This window comes from Phragmites australis, chromosome 6 (genome assembly GCF_958298935.1).
Source record: "Phragmites australis chromosome 6, lpPhrAust1.1, whole genome shotgun sequence".
Taxonomy (NCBI): Eukaryota; Viridiplantae; Streptophyta; class Magnoliopsida; order Poales; family Poaceae; genus Phragmites; species Phragmites australis.
The window spans coordinates 24,901,534-24,917,225 of NC_084926.1; the positions used below are offsets into that span (position 1 = coordinate 24,901,534).

At 42.1% G+C, this 15,692-nt stretch overlaps 1 protein-coding gene and 1 non-coding gene across 2 annotated transcripts; one reads left to right on the plus strand and one right to left on the minus strand.

The window, feature by feature from the left end:
- Window positions 1–5,149: 5,149 nt before the first annotated feature.
- On the minus strand, window positions 5,150–5,221 carry TRNAH-GUG (transfer RNA histidin (anticodon GUG)). Its single transcript has one exon. It is a non-coding gene; the product is annotated as a tRNA-His (tRNA).
- A 7,147-nt stretch (window positions 5,222–12,368) lies between these two features.
- Window positions 12,369–13,716, plus strand: LOC133922164 (WRKY transcription factor WRKY51-like). Its single transcript, XM_062367371.1, has 3 exons — window positions 12,369–12,968; window positions 13,081–13,206; window positions 13,298–13,716. The coding sequence occupies exons 1-3, from the start codon at window positions 12,430–12,432 to the stop codon at window positions 13,422–13,424; spliced, it is 792 nt and encodes a 263-aa protein (XP_062223355.1). The 5' UTR covers window positions 12,369–12,429; the 3' UTR covers window positions 13,425–13,716.
- Window positions 13,717–15,692: the final 1,976 nt, after the last annotated feature.

Here is a 15,692-nt window from a genome sequence, read left to right on the forward strand (position 1 = left end):
CTGTCAGCAACTCAAAGCCAAGCATCAAAGACCAGCAGGACTGCTACAGCCATTGAAAGTACCTAAATGGAAGTGAGAAAAAATTAGCATGGATTTCATGGTGGGTCTACCGCGAACACAGTCAAGATATGATTCCATATGGGTCATAGTCGATCGATTGACAAAAGTAGCCTATTTCATTCCAGTTAAAGAAACCTATCATGGTTCGAAACTAGCTTAGTTATATATGTCCAGAATTATGTATTTACATGAAGTACCCAAGATCATTGTATCTGATTGTGACAGTCAGTTTACTTCACGGTTCTGGCAACGATTACATGAATCTATGGATACAAGGTTAAATTTCAGCTCAGCATATCACCCACAAACTAACGGTCAGACAGAAAGAGTGAATCAAATCCTTGAAGACATGTTGAGGGTATGCGTATTGAAGAATGGTAACAATTGGGACTAGAATCTGCCATATGCAGAGTTCTCGTACAACAACAATTATCAAGCTAGCCTCAAGATGTCTTCTTTCGAAGCCTTATATGGAAGAAAGTGTAGATCCCTGTTGTTCTAGAACCATATCGGGGAAAGTCAAGTTTTTGGTCCCAAAGTTCTGAGAGAAGCAGAAAGACAAGTGCACGAGATCAGAGATAATCTGAAGATTGCTCAATCAAGGCAAAAGAGATACAGATAATCGACACCGAGAACTGACTTTTGAAGTATGACACTTTGTGTATCTCAAAGTATCACCGATCAAAGGTCTACACAGATTCGAGGTCAAAGGAAAGCTTTCACCTCAGTTTATTGGTTCGTACAAGATATTAGGAACACGAGGAGAAGTAGCTTACCAGCTTGAGTTATCACCTTAACTCTCAGGAGTGCACGATGTTTTTCATATGTCACAGTTGAAAAAGTGTCTGAGAGTTCCCAGAGAAAAACTACCATTAGAAGAATTGGATGTGCGAGAAGATCTCTCCTACTCAAAATATCCAATCAAGATTTTTGAGATGTCAAAACGGGTTACCCGAAACAGGCGAGCCCGTATGTGCAAAGTGCAGTGGAAGCATCACTCAGAAGAGGAAACAACTTGGGAAAGAGAAGATGATCTGAAGGCAGAGTTTCCCCATCTCTTCTCCGATCCTTCCGAATCTCGAGGGCGAGATTCAACCTAAGGGGGGTCAGTTTGTAACACCCTAAATTTTCAATTTTTGCAATAGTTTAAAATTTTGCTAGAAATTAATAGGAGTTGCAATTTTGTTCAATAGAATAAATTAATTTCTAAATTTAAATTTCCATAGGTTGTAGTTAAGTTTGTTGCATTCATGCCGTCGTACTTGCAATAGGTTTTTATGCTTGAAAAATAGTTGCAAAAGTTTGCTAGAAGTCGCTCGTTTAAAACCCTCTTCATTCCTCCCTCACAAATTTGGAAACTGTCACAGTTATGGAATTAAAGCCGTCGGCCAAATCCTCTAAAATTCACCCATTCCTCTCCCTCTCTATCGCATATAAGCCTTCCATCTCCTTCTTTGTGATGTTTCACACTTTTTCTCGCATTTTCCCCTTCCTCTTTCTCTCGGATTCGACCCCGTCAGTAAGGAGCTCCCCGCCGCTGCATTTGTCCTTGGCCGAGCCTCCTATGACTTCGGCTCTTGTTTCTTTGGCGTCGCAAGGTCTCCGGCGAAGCTTCCCGTCGCTCCTTGATTCTTCAGCCACCAAACGCCACCGCATCGAGCTCGGAGCCCTGCTGTCCGCCATTCCCCGTCGTTGGCCGCCCTTAGACCTTCTCCGCTGTCATGAAGCCATGGTATAGAATCCCCGTGTCACCCTCTCTATTTTGAGCTATTTCCCATTGCGATCCATGGCCGCTAGCGCGATTTTGCACTACTCCGGTGAGGTCCTGGCCGCCTACCGTCGTCGGCCGAGCGTTTGCCTGTGCTTACACTGCTCGGCCGAGCCATCCGCCACCCCTTTAAAACCCACCCACCCAATCTCAATTCGACGATCGAGATTAGATACCCCTTCAAACCTCTTAATCGGCCCACCATGGACCTATGGACCGGCCTCCAGGCCGTGGTCCACGGGCTCATGAACCTATTCCATGCGATTTTTTTAATAGAAAAAATAAATCCGGCTTTGCTTTATGACGTCATGATCAATATTTTCAGTATAAAACATATTCGGTTTATTCTCTTAAATTAAGTACAATTTGCAGATTAGCCTCTGGAACTTCAAAAACTTATAACTTTTTGCTCGTAGCTCCGATTTGGACGATTTTCACGCTCAAATGTTCGTGGCATCATGTAGAATCTTTTATAGGGTTTTTACCTAGTTTTAGTACTATTTGATATACTGTTCTTAGTAGTTTCCCTAACATGGTATTCTGGTTCGTCGTTAGGAGGTGATCAGTTTGGGAATCTACAAGATCAAGTTTTGAAGACTTCGAGCAACCCTCAGCTGAAGGCAAGTTCCCTTGAACATCTTGCTCCTGTTTTACGATTCATGTGTAGTTATTTATCCTTCTTAGCTTGCTTGTCAAAATTGAAATCCCATGTTAGGGTTTACTAGCTTTTGTATGATTATTTCTTATCGTCGTTGTTGAGTCATGGTTAATGATGGGTAGATATGCTAGTGCCGTCATAGTTGAGGAAATGTTAATCTTGACTAATAATTATGCAACAAGAATCGGGTATGTTAATTTTGTTGCAACATGGTATAGGGATCCCAACGGAATGTTTGTATGATGATGGTGCGGGAATGCACGTGTGAGGGTAATGCACAATTGGTTTGTGCTTGTTCTTATGTGGGATCCTAATGACCGGTTCTTGAAGCATGTAGCCTGGCTAAACCGCACAACCACGAGGATTATATGGGTACGGCTTGTCCAACTAATTAGATATCCCTCCGGTTCTGTGGGCACCAATGAGCGGTTGAGTGGCACAAGAGGGGGCTTCTGCAGCAATGGAATCGTCTGTTAGCGGTGAAACCTCAGTGGATGCCTACGGATCGACAGGAGCTTTGTAAAGGCCTTGTAGTGAGACCCCTACTCCACACCTTAGAAGTGTGAAGCAACATGGGAATCACGACTCGTGGGGAATGCTGTGCAAACTCTACAGAGTATCAAACTGATCAGATCAACTGTGCTCACCGTCAAGAGCGGATTGGACTTCTTCATGATTAGATGGGATCAGGGCTTGGTATGGTTGGTTGGGTAGCCGGGTAATGGAATTACCTTGTGAGTTTTGGTAGTTGGATGAAATGCGATGAGTCAGTCCTTTTGTTATAGTGGTGTCTTCACATTTAGTAAATAGGATGCCTATTGTTGGAGTCATTAGGTTAAAGTTTGCTTAGTACAATTAACCATGTCTAACCTTTCCTTGACTTAAGCCCCATAGAATATTTTCGCTTCACTTGTGGAGTACATTTTTGTTCTCACACACGTTGTCCCTTTTCTTGCATTCTACCGCTGTTCAGAAGCCATCAATGAAGCTGCTTCCTTCGACGGAGCAGACATCGAATGATTAATTTCTATTTCTCGTTATCATGGAATTCATCATCAAGATGGATCGCCATTACGTGGTCAACGAACTCATACTAATGCAACGATGACTTCGATCCGGAGTTGCTGTTCTAGGCTAGTGTGCCCCCGGTTGACACTTGTGGAAGATGAAAGACCTGCTCGCGCTGAAGTTCTCTTGTTTCGTTGTGTTTTCTTTTATACCCTCGGGTCCCTTTGTAATAAGTTAAATACGTTATTGTAATAATGGCACTGTGATGATACAATGATGATGTAAATACATTTATGAAACTTGATCCTGGCATACATGTGTTACGCGCCATTTTATTCCTTTAAAACTGGGTGTTACAAGATGATAACATTGTGAGGTCCTGGAAGGGCTTGGATAAAAATGTTTCTAAGCTCCTAAAGGCGGATGGGTAAGATGCAGTGGAATGGGAGGCCAAGGTGGAAAGGATTGTCACGCACGTAGGAGGATATGGCCGGAGTAGGAGCAATCAGTGACTGGAGGTGCTGCACGACCGAAGATGGGGCTGATATTTTTGCGCCTTCTCCTAAAGTCTTGATAATACTCCAGAGAATGAGACGTCATCCGGTTCCTGAATCGATAGGATGGCTTAGGGTTTATTCCTAACTTGATCTAACAGTGGGAAACAAAAAGATGACATGGCGCAACATGGAGAGGAGAATGCCACGACGTTTAGTATAATAAGAAGATTGCCTCTTTTCGACTTCGAAATATACCATAATGATTTGCTTCTTCTATAAGATATGCCATTATGTAATTTTTTTTATTAGATTACCCCATATTCTTTTCCTTAGCCCTTCAATCCCCACCTCCCTTCTCTCCTCCATAACCTCAACCTTACCGGCCATGTGTAGGCAGGGATAAAGATGAGTAGGAGAAAGAAGAGACACGAAGAAGAAATATTTTGGTCCAAAAAAGTGCATAATGACATATGTCAAAGTCAGTAAGTGGTGGTGGCACATCTCATCATCAGTAAATTTCAATGGTATATATCTAATTAACCCAATGTTTATTACTTAGCCAAGTATTGAACGGTTATATTTTTTTTTAGGTGGGAGAGGGTGGGGTTTATGCTAGTTTCCAAGATTCAAATGCAAATATCTTCCAGACCATTGTCTATTTTGAAAATCGTTCGAACAATAAAGTTGCCACAATTTGTTAATAAATAAAATATATATATTGCATATATTTTAGTATATTTAGAAAGTCTATAATAAAGTATAAAATGTTGACACATCTTTTACTTTCTTTTTCTGCATCTGTTCACCTGAGCGCATTCAGGCCAATCATGTCCCTCTTGTTTACAACATATAACGGCTCATATTGAATACTTGTTCTGCCTTCAAAATTACTAGTGTAATTAGTAGTGTGATAATGAAAATGGATATTGGAGCATCCATAGTATATTTTCATGGTATGGAAGGAAGTTTTTCATACTTTATAGTGGTAGTTTTGCCGCGCATATATCAAAAAGGAAAATTTGGAAGGGATCAAAATTAACCCTTTTTTTGCGAATGGATCAAAATTAACCGGGATAGCATCTCAAAAAATTAGTAACTCGGATAGGGTACAAAACGAAAAGAGTAACTCGGCTAGAAAAAGGCAAATAAAAAGATATGTGTGGCTGCTGGGATTCGAGCCCAGGTCTCCACGGCCACAACGTGGAATTCTTACCACTAAACTACAGCCACATATTTGTTTAACGTCAGTAATAGATTGTAATAATTTAATTACATGATATTCTTCCACAAGGCCCAGTGCAGCTAGTAGCTACCCTCGATCGCAGGGGTTTTTGCTTCGAGGCTAAGGAGAAGAGGAGAAAGAGAAACCCACCGCCGCGATCCTCCCCAGATGCCGCCGACGATGCCGCAGAAGCAGCAGCCTCAGCTGACCACCGGCTCGGGCATACTGGACGCCGTCCCGCTCTTCGTCGTCGTCCTCCTCGCCGCCCACATCCTAGCCCTCGTGCGCAGCCCACTCGCCTTTTCTTCCCCTCTCCCGCTTCATCGCTCGATCCAATCTGATCCCGACTTGTCACCGCTCCTCCCGCTCGCGGCAGGTGTACTGGATGTACAGGCTGGCCTCGGACAAGCAGCCGCCCCGGAGGAAGACGCAGTGACGCCGCGGGCCGTCGCATCGGCCCGATTGCTTGCTTCTTTGTCGGTAAGATTCATTCCTGAAATTGACTGCCTCCGCTCCTTTCTGTCTGTTCCCATATTTTGGCATATTCTTCGGTCGATATTCTCGAAGGTGTGTAGTGTTCTTGATTTGCTTGGTTCAGGCTCTAGCTTGGGTTGTTTTTGGTTTGGATAAGCAACTAGTTAACTAGGTGATCAGGATCTAGGAATTGGTTTAGGGCTTTAGGCTCTAGCATTGGTTCTTCTTTCTTGGTCTATGGATTAATGAAATGGCAAATAGAAGCATTTAATCTAGGAATTGGGCCACTTATTCACGAGTTAGTTGGCACTTATGCTTATAAAGTTATAAATGATTTCCTTCTGTTGTTAATGCATTGAAAAAAAATACTGAATGATTTGGAGAAAAGAAGGTAGAACTGCCGCTGTTGGTGTTGGTGGTTTAGTGCCCCTTTCGGGTTAATTTGAAACTGATATTACCTTGGCGTTATGGCTACGCTCTCGAGAACATGTCCCTGGAGTATGTAGAGACTGAATACTCTGCCATGGGAGTAATAATTTGGTGGTGGTTGACTTGAAGGCTGCAGCTATGGCATGTATCAATGTATGGCATTCTTACCACCAAGCCTCTTTGATCAGCACTGGAAAATCACCTTTGCTGTCAGGTCTTATTGCATTACCAACAAAACAGCAAGGCAGGACACACATTGGCCCATTTTTTATGATAACCACCAACGGGCATTCTTATCCTTCAAGTACCACTAAGAAGTGTGAAATCAAGCTCTAGCATCACTCCCTACTAGAAAAGATTTCTTTTCAGCTCAAAAAAAGAGAAAAGATTTCATTTCATCTGCACATATTTATTTTGACATGTCAACTGCACTACCTGCTGCGGTTAACCTGCTGAAATATCCTAGTAGTAACTGCCAATGGGCAATATTGATAATGTAATCACAGTGCCATTTGTAATGTTGATAAATTTCTAAATATTTTTTCTTCCAGCGGTGTAATGTTTGATCCATCTGGTCAAGGTAGAATTCTCTAGAAACTTTTTGAATTTCGATGAAATCACAGATTGTGGAAACTGTGTTTTAAGTCCACAAATGCTTAATTGAATAGTCAACATAAGAGAAGAGCATTCCCCGATCCACACCTTTGGTAGTATTATCGCTTTTAAGTAAAAATATGAGATCATTCTCAGTTGTATATGGGGGGTAGGGAGTGAGGTGGATCTTAAAATTGATATTGAATACACATGTGCATGCATTCGGAATACAGAACGATTGGAAAGAACTAGAGATCAGATGTTCTTAGTATATAAACATCCCATTAGTGGTTGATGAAAAACATCCTCTATAATCTTAAAGATGCCAGTACAAAGTGAAAAAAATATCCCGACTGATGCATACAATCTCAGGAATTTTGGCATCCTAGAAAAAAAAAACAATCTTGATTGTGGTCTTGATAAAAAAAAATTGGTGCTACACTTGAACCAGATCAACTCGTTGATGTTGCTGTAAAAGGGACCATTCTTATATCCATGCGTGTTTTCTATAACACTGGTGCCTATTATTACATTCCCTTTTTTTATGAGCAAAACTAGTTTGTAGAAATCGTGATATTTTCCTGGGGCATCCTTGAAAGGCGAGGTGTTTGCCTAAGTCACTTTTTGCAACTTCATCTTTTTTGCATGATATCAAATATTTTAGTTGAAACTCAAAGCTTTCTTCTTCTGCCATAAACGTGCAAAAAATCAGTGAACTGGCGTCATCCTTCTCTAATTCCGGTGTTAACATGTCGCTAAATACAAGCATAAATATTTTGATGCTTCAGCTGAATAGATATAAATATACAAAAATCAGTGAGCAGTGCTGTTGTGCACAATTTTGAATAGATATCATTTGTAATTGGGGGCGTATCTAGTGAAAATGTCCTACATGTTTTGATATGCAAATAATACTTGCTGTGGTTCAAATTAATGACACGCAAAGACATCATCTGTATGCATGATATTTAACATGATGTGCCCTATATAGTGGAAACTGTCATCTCATATATTCCATGATTGATAAAAGATGTTTTCTTGGTCTTGTCTTAGATCTGTTCTCCAACCTCAAGTGCTTCATATGAAAACAGTTGCATGCCCTTTCTTTAGTCAAATAGTTTCTTCTTTGGTTGAATTGATACTGTTGTGATTTTATTGTTGCATCTTAAAGCATGCTTATAAGACATGGCTAGAGATACTGCCATATTGGTTATTGTGATCCTATGTTTCTGTCTTTCAATATTCACAAAAGTATAGACAACTCGTAAAATTGGGCCTCCAATCTCTATACCTAGTAACATGTACCTTTATGAATAATATTTGTTCACAACATGTAGCTGCGTACTTTGTGTTTTGCTTAGTGATCTAGTTATTTCTTTTCTTTTTGCCTTTATTTTCTCTGTATTAAAGGAACTATCACTTTTGTAGCCTTTAACAGCTTACTAATCACTTTCTATGCCATTAATTCTACTCGCTCATGGTTGCAGGTAAAATATTTGAGACACAAAAGGGAACCGTTACCCTCCAGAAGGTTTAGTTTGTTCATTGTCCAAATAAAACCATGTAACATTTTATTAGTTCTATGATACCTATGACATTTTGAATATTAAGCAATAACAATTTCCAGGGCTTTTATTCTGGCTTGCTCATGTAGAGGCGTTTGTCTATTCATGTTGTCCTTCGTACAATAAATAAATGTTCCTAGTTACCTGTATGTGCTTTGATGGAATCATGGGTGGCTTACTACTTTCTTGCAAATCAATCTATGTTGCATGTCATATTTTACATTTTATTTTGTACTGGAACCATATGATTTGAGAAGTTTAGTCTTACCGGAAAGTTCGTTCTATGAGGAATAAAATTTCCTTTGATGGAGTGGCGCCTTCCTTGACATTTGGGATATGAATTAAAAAAAAATTGTCTTGCCTATCACAGAGCTAAAATGAAAAAGGTGCTGAATTTATTAGCATCCGAGCTTAACTATGCAGCATATTTAATCAAAGTAGAGGGTGAATGCTCATATGTAGCACCGGCCAATTAAACCGACCACCATCCATATCCACATTTTTATTTTCCATGTTCACTCCTAGCAACAAATAGCATGAAAGACGCTATAATCCAATGTGGCATGGTAAGCAAAGAGCTAGAAACAGATACGGAAACAATATTCCAAGCGGCATTATACGCAGAGTGCATAAATATGAACAGAAGCAGTAACACAATTTGGCACGGTAAACACAGTAGCTACAGCATGAATAGAAGTAACACAAAAGCTATTCCAACATGAATAGAATCAGCACAGCCACCAAGACCAACAACAGAACTCTGAGATGAACATACACAAGTATAGCAACCTGGAGCAAAAGAATTATCAGAGGTAGCTAGACCAACAACATAACATGGAGAAGAACTACACATACTATACTGCAGCTTATACTCCAATATTGAGGCTTCAAAAAAAACTACACATACAGAAGAACCAGTAAGGCAAATAGCACTTGGAGAAGAGTGGTACAAGCAACTAAACACATCTTTTGAGTAAGGCATGTTTGTTTCTGATCCAGACTTTGTCACACCACATTTTAGATGTACAATATTTTCTTATGCTTTTATTTGGTTCAACTCCATGTTCCATGTTACAATACTTTTTTAATCCTATGTTCCACATGTCATGTAGTCGACTCAGTTTCTTTCCAACTTTGCCACCCAATTTTGTTTCTTGTCGAGACCGTTTTAAGGAAAAAATCAATCTCATCTATATGTGAACCTAGGAATCAATTCTAATACATAGTGACTTCATAGATGAATATTATTATAATATCATATTAATCATCACTAATTATCTTATAAATTGACCTTTAAGGACCAAGATCTAAATAAAATTATAGCAGAACTATATAGAATCTAATCCTTCACGATAACTCCACAAGCTAAACCGTCGTATAAAGCATCTTAGAACAATTCAACTTCAGCGAACTCCTCAATAGCTTCTCCAACTGAGTGTTTGGTGACAACAGAAGTGAGCACATATCGTACTCAGCAAGTTGTGAGAAAATAATATGCATATGAAGGTCTGACAACAATATGGCAATATGATTTTTTAAGTAAAACAATATTTGAAAAGTAATAATAATTAAGTGAATAATGTAAATAAACAACCACATCAAGATTCTAACCATCTTGACTTAACCAACTTTCTAACACCTCAACCAAAATTCCTACCACCAAGGTTGAATAATGCCTCAATCATAGTTCCCACCACCATGATTAACCAAACCAACAAAACCCTTTCTAATCATGTGAGGTTTTTCTTGCCACTTGTAACTACGAGTACGGATGATTAATCGATTTTTCACTTTGTAGAGGATGTACAATTTATCCATAAGTTATGATCATACTCTGTTGCTGGTACCTGTCAGTACCTTACGTACTTTTGATGTGTGCACCGAGTTGATCACTACAAAGCCTTTAAAATGTTCCTCTTCGCACGTGCAGACCCGCTAAAGTTTTACTGTTGTGTGAATACACCTCATCAATGGAAGCCCCCTGTTGCGCCAATGCAAACTTTGAAAGTACACCCTTCCATTCCACACAACGACGGTCTACATAATGCCAAGAGTATGCAGTTTAATTAGCTAGACATATCCCATTCTAGGCTTATGGTTTTACTATTTGCTCCGAAAGATCACTTCACAAACCGGTCCTTAGATTTGAGCAAGACTACAACAACCCAACCATATAATCTATACCAGTCTCATCAAACCACCTGCTCAAATATCTATACTAGGTTGCTACAAACATTATACCAATATCTTTTATCATTGTTGCATAGGATCATTATCATATTCATTGAGCCATTATTATAAACACTATCCCAAAGCAAGGCTAAGCATGACCTACCCTTCCATAACTAAAACTATGGTGGCAAGGATGCTAAGGGATAACTAAGGTAAAGTCTAACTTTTGGGATTCCCAACAATATTATTAGCATGCAGGTTTGTAAAATAAAACAATTTAAAAACTAAGATAAATATGTTCAAGAATACAACTTATCTTCAATGTTCTTAGTTAGGTTTTCAAAGTCTTGATCCTGAAGTCCTTCTAGCTCATCCGGAATGTTGGCGTCTACTCGTGAACATAAGTGAAAAGGTAACACATAAAAAGACAGATTTAAAAAGAACCAAATATCACACAACGAACATCATCATATACAAGATCACACATTTTCGGACATTCCACGAAGGAACGGGTCAAATCAAAACTATGGTTAACAAGTTACTAATAATAAAAGATTAAAGCAGGACAAAAAGATTAACTACAGATAAAATTATGTGATTATGGATCTTTCTAGAATTTTTTGAAGCCATCTATGATTTTTATAGATTTGTTTAGCATTTATTTAAACTATAAAACTATATATAAACATTAAAAATAAATAAATAACCTTATAAAAATATTATCAAAATTATTTCCTAGTTTATTCCTATTTTTCTAATTATTTTTTATACTAAGAAAGCAAATCATTACGCAATATACCCTATTTATGATGTTAGCAGAACATTAAAGAAATAAAAAAGAAAAAATTGCTGACTGGACATGCACACAAGCACTAGCACTGATGTGGCATGACACACGGGTACTTTTGGATGATTTGACTTGCACACATGGCCATCCGACGTTGCTGAGGATTGGCGTGAGGCTAACAAAGGGGTCTAACCAGATCTTGGCTTCACACGGATGGAGCGGGCCAGATCGACGACAGCGTGGCCTAACTGAGAAGAAAGAGAAGATGCAAGCGGAGCAGGTCGGAAGGAAAAGATAGAAGGGGGAGAGGTGAGAGCAGGCCACCAGTTGGATTTGTTCTCGTGGTGGTTTTCTCGTTGTTTTCGCTTTTCTTTTTCCTTCTTTTCTCTCTTTACTCCTATCTTGTTTATATACTTGTATTCATATATATACATCATATATACTCTTAATATATGTAAATATAGGCACCATAAGCAGTCAAACAATTCAAACAACTTTTGTATATATAAAACTTAAAAAATATCCCTTTCATATATAGATATATACACACACACATGTGCATATATACACTCTTACATATATATGTATGTATATATATGTTTTAAATTTTGCAAAAGTTTTATTTCCTATATAAATTATTTTTTATTTCTTTTGATTCAGAATTTAGGCTATTACATTTCTCCATCCATGTGATACACCACGATCTTTGTTTCAACGGTTGGTGTCGAGTAATTATGTGGCCGAAGACAGTGTGTGTAGGCCCGCAGACAGTGTCTCGTCCGAAACGTGTGTGAAATTCACTGGCTGATGCAACGGAACCGGAGAAAAAGGTACAGTGCACGCCGTACATCCTCCACGCGTCGCCCTCTTGTTGGCTGATGGCTATTACATTCGCACCACATATTTCCACAGTCAAGCTTCACTTCCACGCTCCGCAACCGTAAAAATCCTCCGGTTGGGCGCAGCGCACCACCGGCCGTCCGATCCTCGCCGTCGACTCGTCTCCCTGTCCCACCCGGCGACCATGCCCTCCGTCCGATCGATCCCGAGCCGCGTCCCCTACTCTCTTCACCCTTGACTCCAACCTGTCCACTCCCTTGACCGACCCGTCCTATAAACCTCCTCGCTCCCCTTCGTTCAAGTCTCTCATTTCCTCTGACGTGCGCTTGTCCTCGCCTTGGCTTGGTTTCTTGTCATGATCACCATGGATGATCTGATGAGCTGTGGCGGCGACACCGGCGGGGCTCCAGGCGACGGGCAGGTCACGCCCCGACGGCAGATGGCGATGGGCAACCAGCTGACGGTGTCCAGGATCCGGACGGCGGTGTCCATGCTCAATCACCGCACCGGCCACGCGCGCTTTCGCCGCGGCCCCGTCGTCGTGCAGCATCCGTCGGACCAGCCGCCGGGGAGCAAGCCCGCCGTGACGCGAGACATGGCGAGGTCGTGCGATGGGTTCAGCGCGTCGGCCTCGGCCAGCTCGTCGCTCCCGTCGACACTGACAGGCGTTACCGGCGAAGGGAGCGTGTCCAACGGCCGCCCCCAGCTCCAGCTCCCGCCTGCACGCGGCAAAGCTGCCGGCAAGCTACTGCCGCGGCCAACGCAATCCGTTTTCGAGTACTCTTCCGGCCGGCTCGACAGCAAGTGCCACGACCGCGCGCGCTCCGAGAACGACGCCGGTGGCAGACAGCACGCCGCCCACGGCGGCCGCTGCCACTGCTCCTCCAAGAAGAGGTAATTAAGCTTCCAAATCGGATTGCTCTCGTCGTCTCGTCCACACGTAAGTGCGTACTAATGATCGCTTCATGTACTTATTGATTTCTCCCGAATTACAAAACAATGGCAGGAAATCGCGCGTGAAGCATACCGTCCGCGTGCCGGCGATCAGCTCCCGGAACGCGGACATCCCGCCGGACAACTACTCGTGGCGCAAGTACGGTCAGAAGCCAATCAAGGGCTCGCCTTATCCCCGGTAATCATCAACCCGTCCGATCAGAAACTTACGGTTACCAATCTTTCTGTGCCTATCATGTTACTGAACAATGGATGCATGATGCAAGCAGCGGGTACTACAAGTGCAGCACGGTGCGCGGGTGCCCGGCGCGGAAGCACGTGGAGCGCGACCCCGGCGAGCCGGCCATGCTCATCGTCACCTACGAGGGCGACCACCACCACCACGACATGGACTGACGTGCTGCCACCGCCGGCGTGCCGGAGCATCCGACCATTTGAGCGTTGAAGTCTCCGGCCCCTTTACGTTCCCATTACTTGGAGCTCTCCGCGTAGTTTCTGCCTTCAGCTCTGGTCTTAGGTTCAGAGTAGCTCATAGTGGTGTTACGTCGCCGTCGCTTGCAGAGCAATTTAGGGGACCGAAAGATCAGTGTTTGAAATCTTGACCATCAATCTTATCAGACCATGCATGTAACTTGTCAAGGCTTTGGGTTGTCGAGTGTTGTGCTACGCGTTAGTTGTTCTTTTTTTCTTTTTCTGACCACTACGCGTTAATTGGTGCAAGTTGTCAAAAGGGCGATCTGGGCTCGGTCCCAGTGGAAAGGGTCCGGAATAGAACCTGGAAATGGGACCTGGAGCTGATTCCAAGTGATGAATCACAAAATTATCACGTAGCACAAACGCTTCTGTGCGGAGATGCGGATGCAACGTGGCTTCACAATCTAGTTTCTCCCTTCTTTGGGGAGATCTGCATGTTGTTGCATTAAGAAAGACAAGAATGAAGCAGACGACCAATATATAGCCAGTACCGAACGCGAGTGACAACAACATGAAACGAAGAGCATCTGCACCAATAAATGAAAATCTCTCCTACTTTAAAAAAAAGAACAAGGCGTGATCTGTCCGTCGTCGAATATTCCTCTACCTCCCCTCGTAATTTCGCTGCCGAGCGTCACCTCCGATCGCTGTTCTAGATGGCTGTGCCCTCAATCCGCAATTCCCCGCCATGCCCGCGCTGTTTGTTCTCTGATTCCTTGCTCGTGCTTGCGCTCCGCCCGCCCGTGTGACCGCCCTACCTCTCTCTCCCCGATTCCCCGCCCCCGGCTCCTGAAATTGCCGCGCCATCCCCATCCTCATCGCCTCCTGACCCATCCGCATCCGCCGCCCCAACTTCTCCGCGCCCCTACCCTCCACCTTCTGCGCGCCCCCACCCCATCCCCGGGTGAACCATCTTGGGCTGTTACACCCGGTTTTAGAAGAGGACAAAACCATACATAAACTAAATGTATGCCAGGATCAAGTTTCATACATGTAACGACTTTACCAATATATCACACACAGTGTCATTATTACAACGTTTAACTTAAACAGAAATAGGAAGACCTCAAAGTCTTAAACAAAAGTACACAAACTAAACACAGCGAAGCTCCAACTTCCACAGGCAATTAACCGGAGGAACCACCAGCCCAGCAATCTTCATCGACATAGAAGTCTGGTTCTTCTTCAATGTCTAAGCAGAGCTTGGTGGACATTTGGAAGGAAACAGCAAGTATGAGTACATATCGTACTCCGCAAGTGTGGAAAAATAAATGTCATGCAAGCTTAAATAAAGAAATAAAACTGTAACAGTTTAAATTTGCATAAAAGCTAACTATACTAATGAAGAGGTATAAAAGCATCCTATTTGACTAGGTGAATCATCTCTAGACTTCTAACTCCTAGAAACATCAACACATGTTTTTCAACCACTTGAATTCCACATCAGCTGGTTCCCAAACCAACCGAACCAAACCAAACCCATCCAACTAATCATGTGAGGATCCAAGTCTCTCATATCCGTGAGTACGTCTGATATATCAGATTTTACACTCTGCAAAGGTTATCCAGCTTTCCCCATGAGTCGTGAATTTTCTTGTTACCGTATCCGTGAAACACTTAACACACACCAGTGGTGTGTCGCCTGGAAAGTCACTACAAAGCCGTTACAAAGTTTCATCCAGTATGTGCATGCTCGCTAGGTTTCACCGCTGTCAAAGTGACATTCACACCACCTAGGAGCCCCTTTTGCGTCTTGTAGTCTCCAAAAAGTTTTCACCTTTCCTTTCACTACCCATCTCATACCACTAACCAAATGGTTCTGGCCTTTGCCGTCCCTACACAACCACTCTTCCGTTTGGCATGCACAAAACTAGAATCCACTAATTAATAGGCCAGGCATGTCCCGTACCTGGTCTCGCGGTTGGTACGGTATTTCTTGGGTTGTCGCTCCACGAACCGATCCTTACTTAGGTTGCTTAAGCAAACATCATAACCATCAATATCAACAATACTACTTTGCTCAAGGCCTAAGGTTCCATGTTGCTATACCATCTCCAGTATTCCCAACTCAAAGTTGCATAGTTCATTAGTCATATTTAACCATTAACCCTTTCATCCCCTGGTGCAAAGCTAAGCATATCAACTGGGTGATAAGGAAATATATAGAACATGATACTATAAGTAAATAGG

Excerpts from the sequence above, each read along its gene's own strand:
- LOC133922164 (XM_062367371.1), top strand. The coding sequence starts at position 12,430 with ATGATCACCATGGATGATCTGATGAGCTGTGGCGGCGACACCGGCGGG. Across the intron at positions 12,969-13,080 it reads CACTGCTCCTCCAAGAAGAG|GAAATCGCGCGTGAAGCATA; the intron begins GTAATTAAGCTT and ends AAACAATGGCAG. Across the intron at positions 13,207-13,297 it reads AAGGGCTCGCCTTATCCCCG|CGGGTACTACAAGTGCAGCA; the intron begins GTAATCATCAAC and ends TGATGCAAGCAG.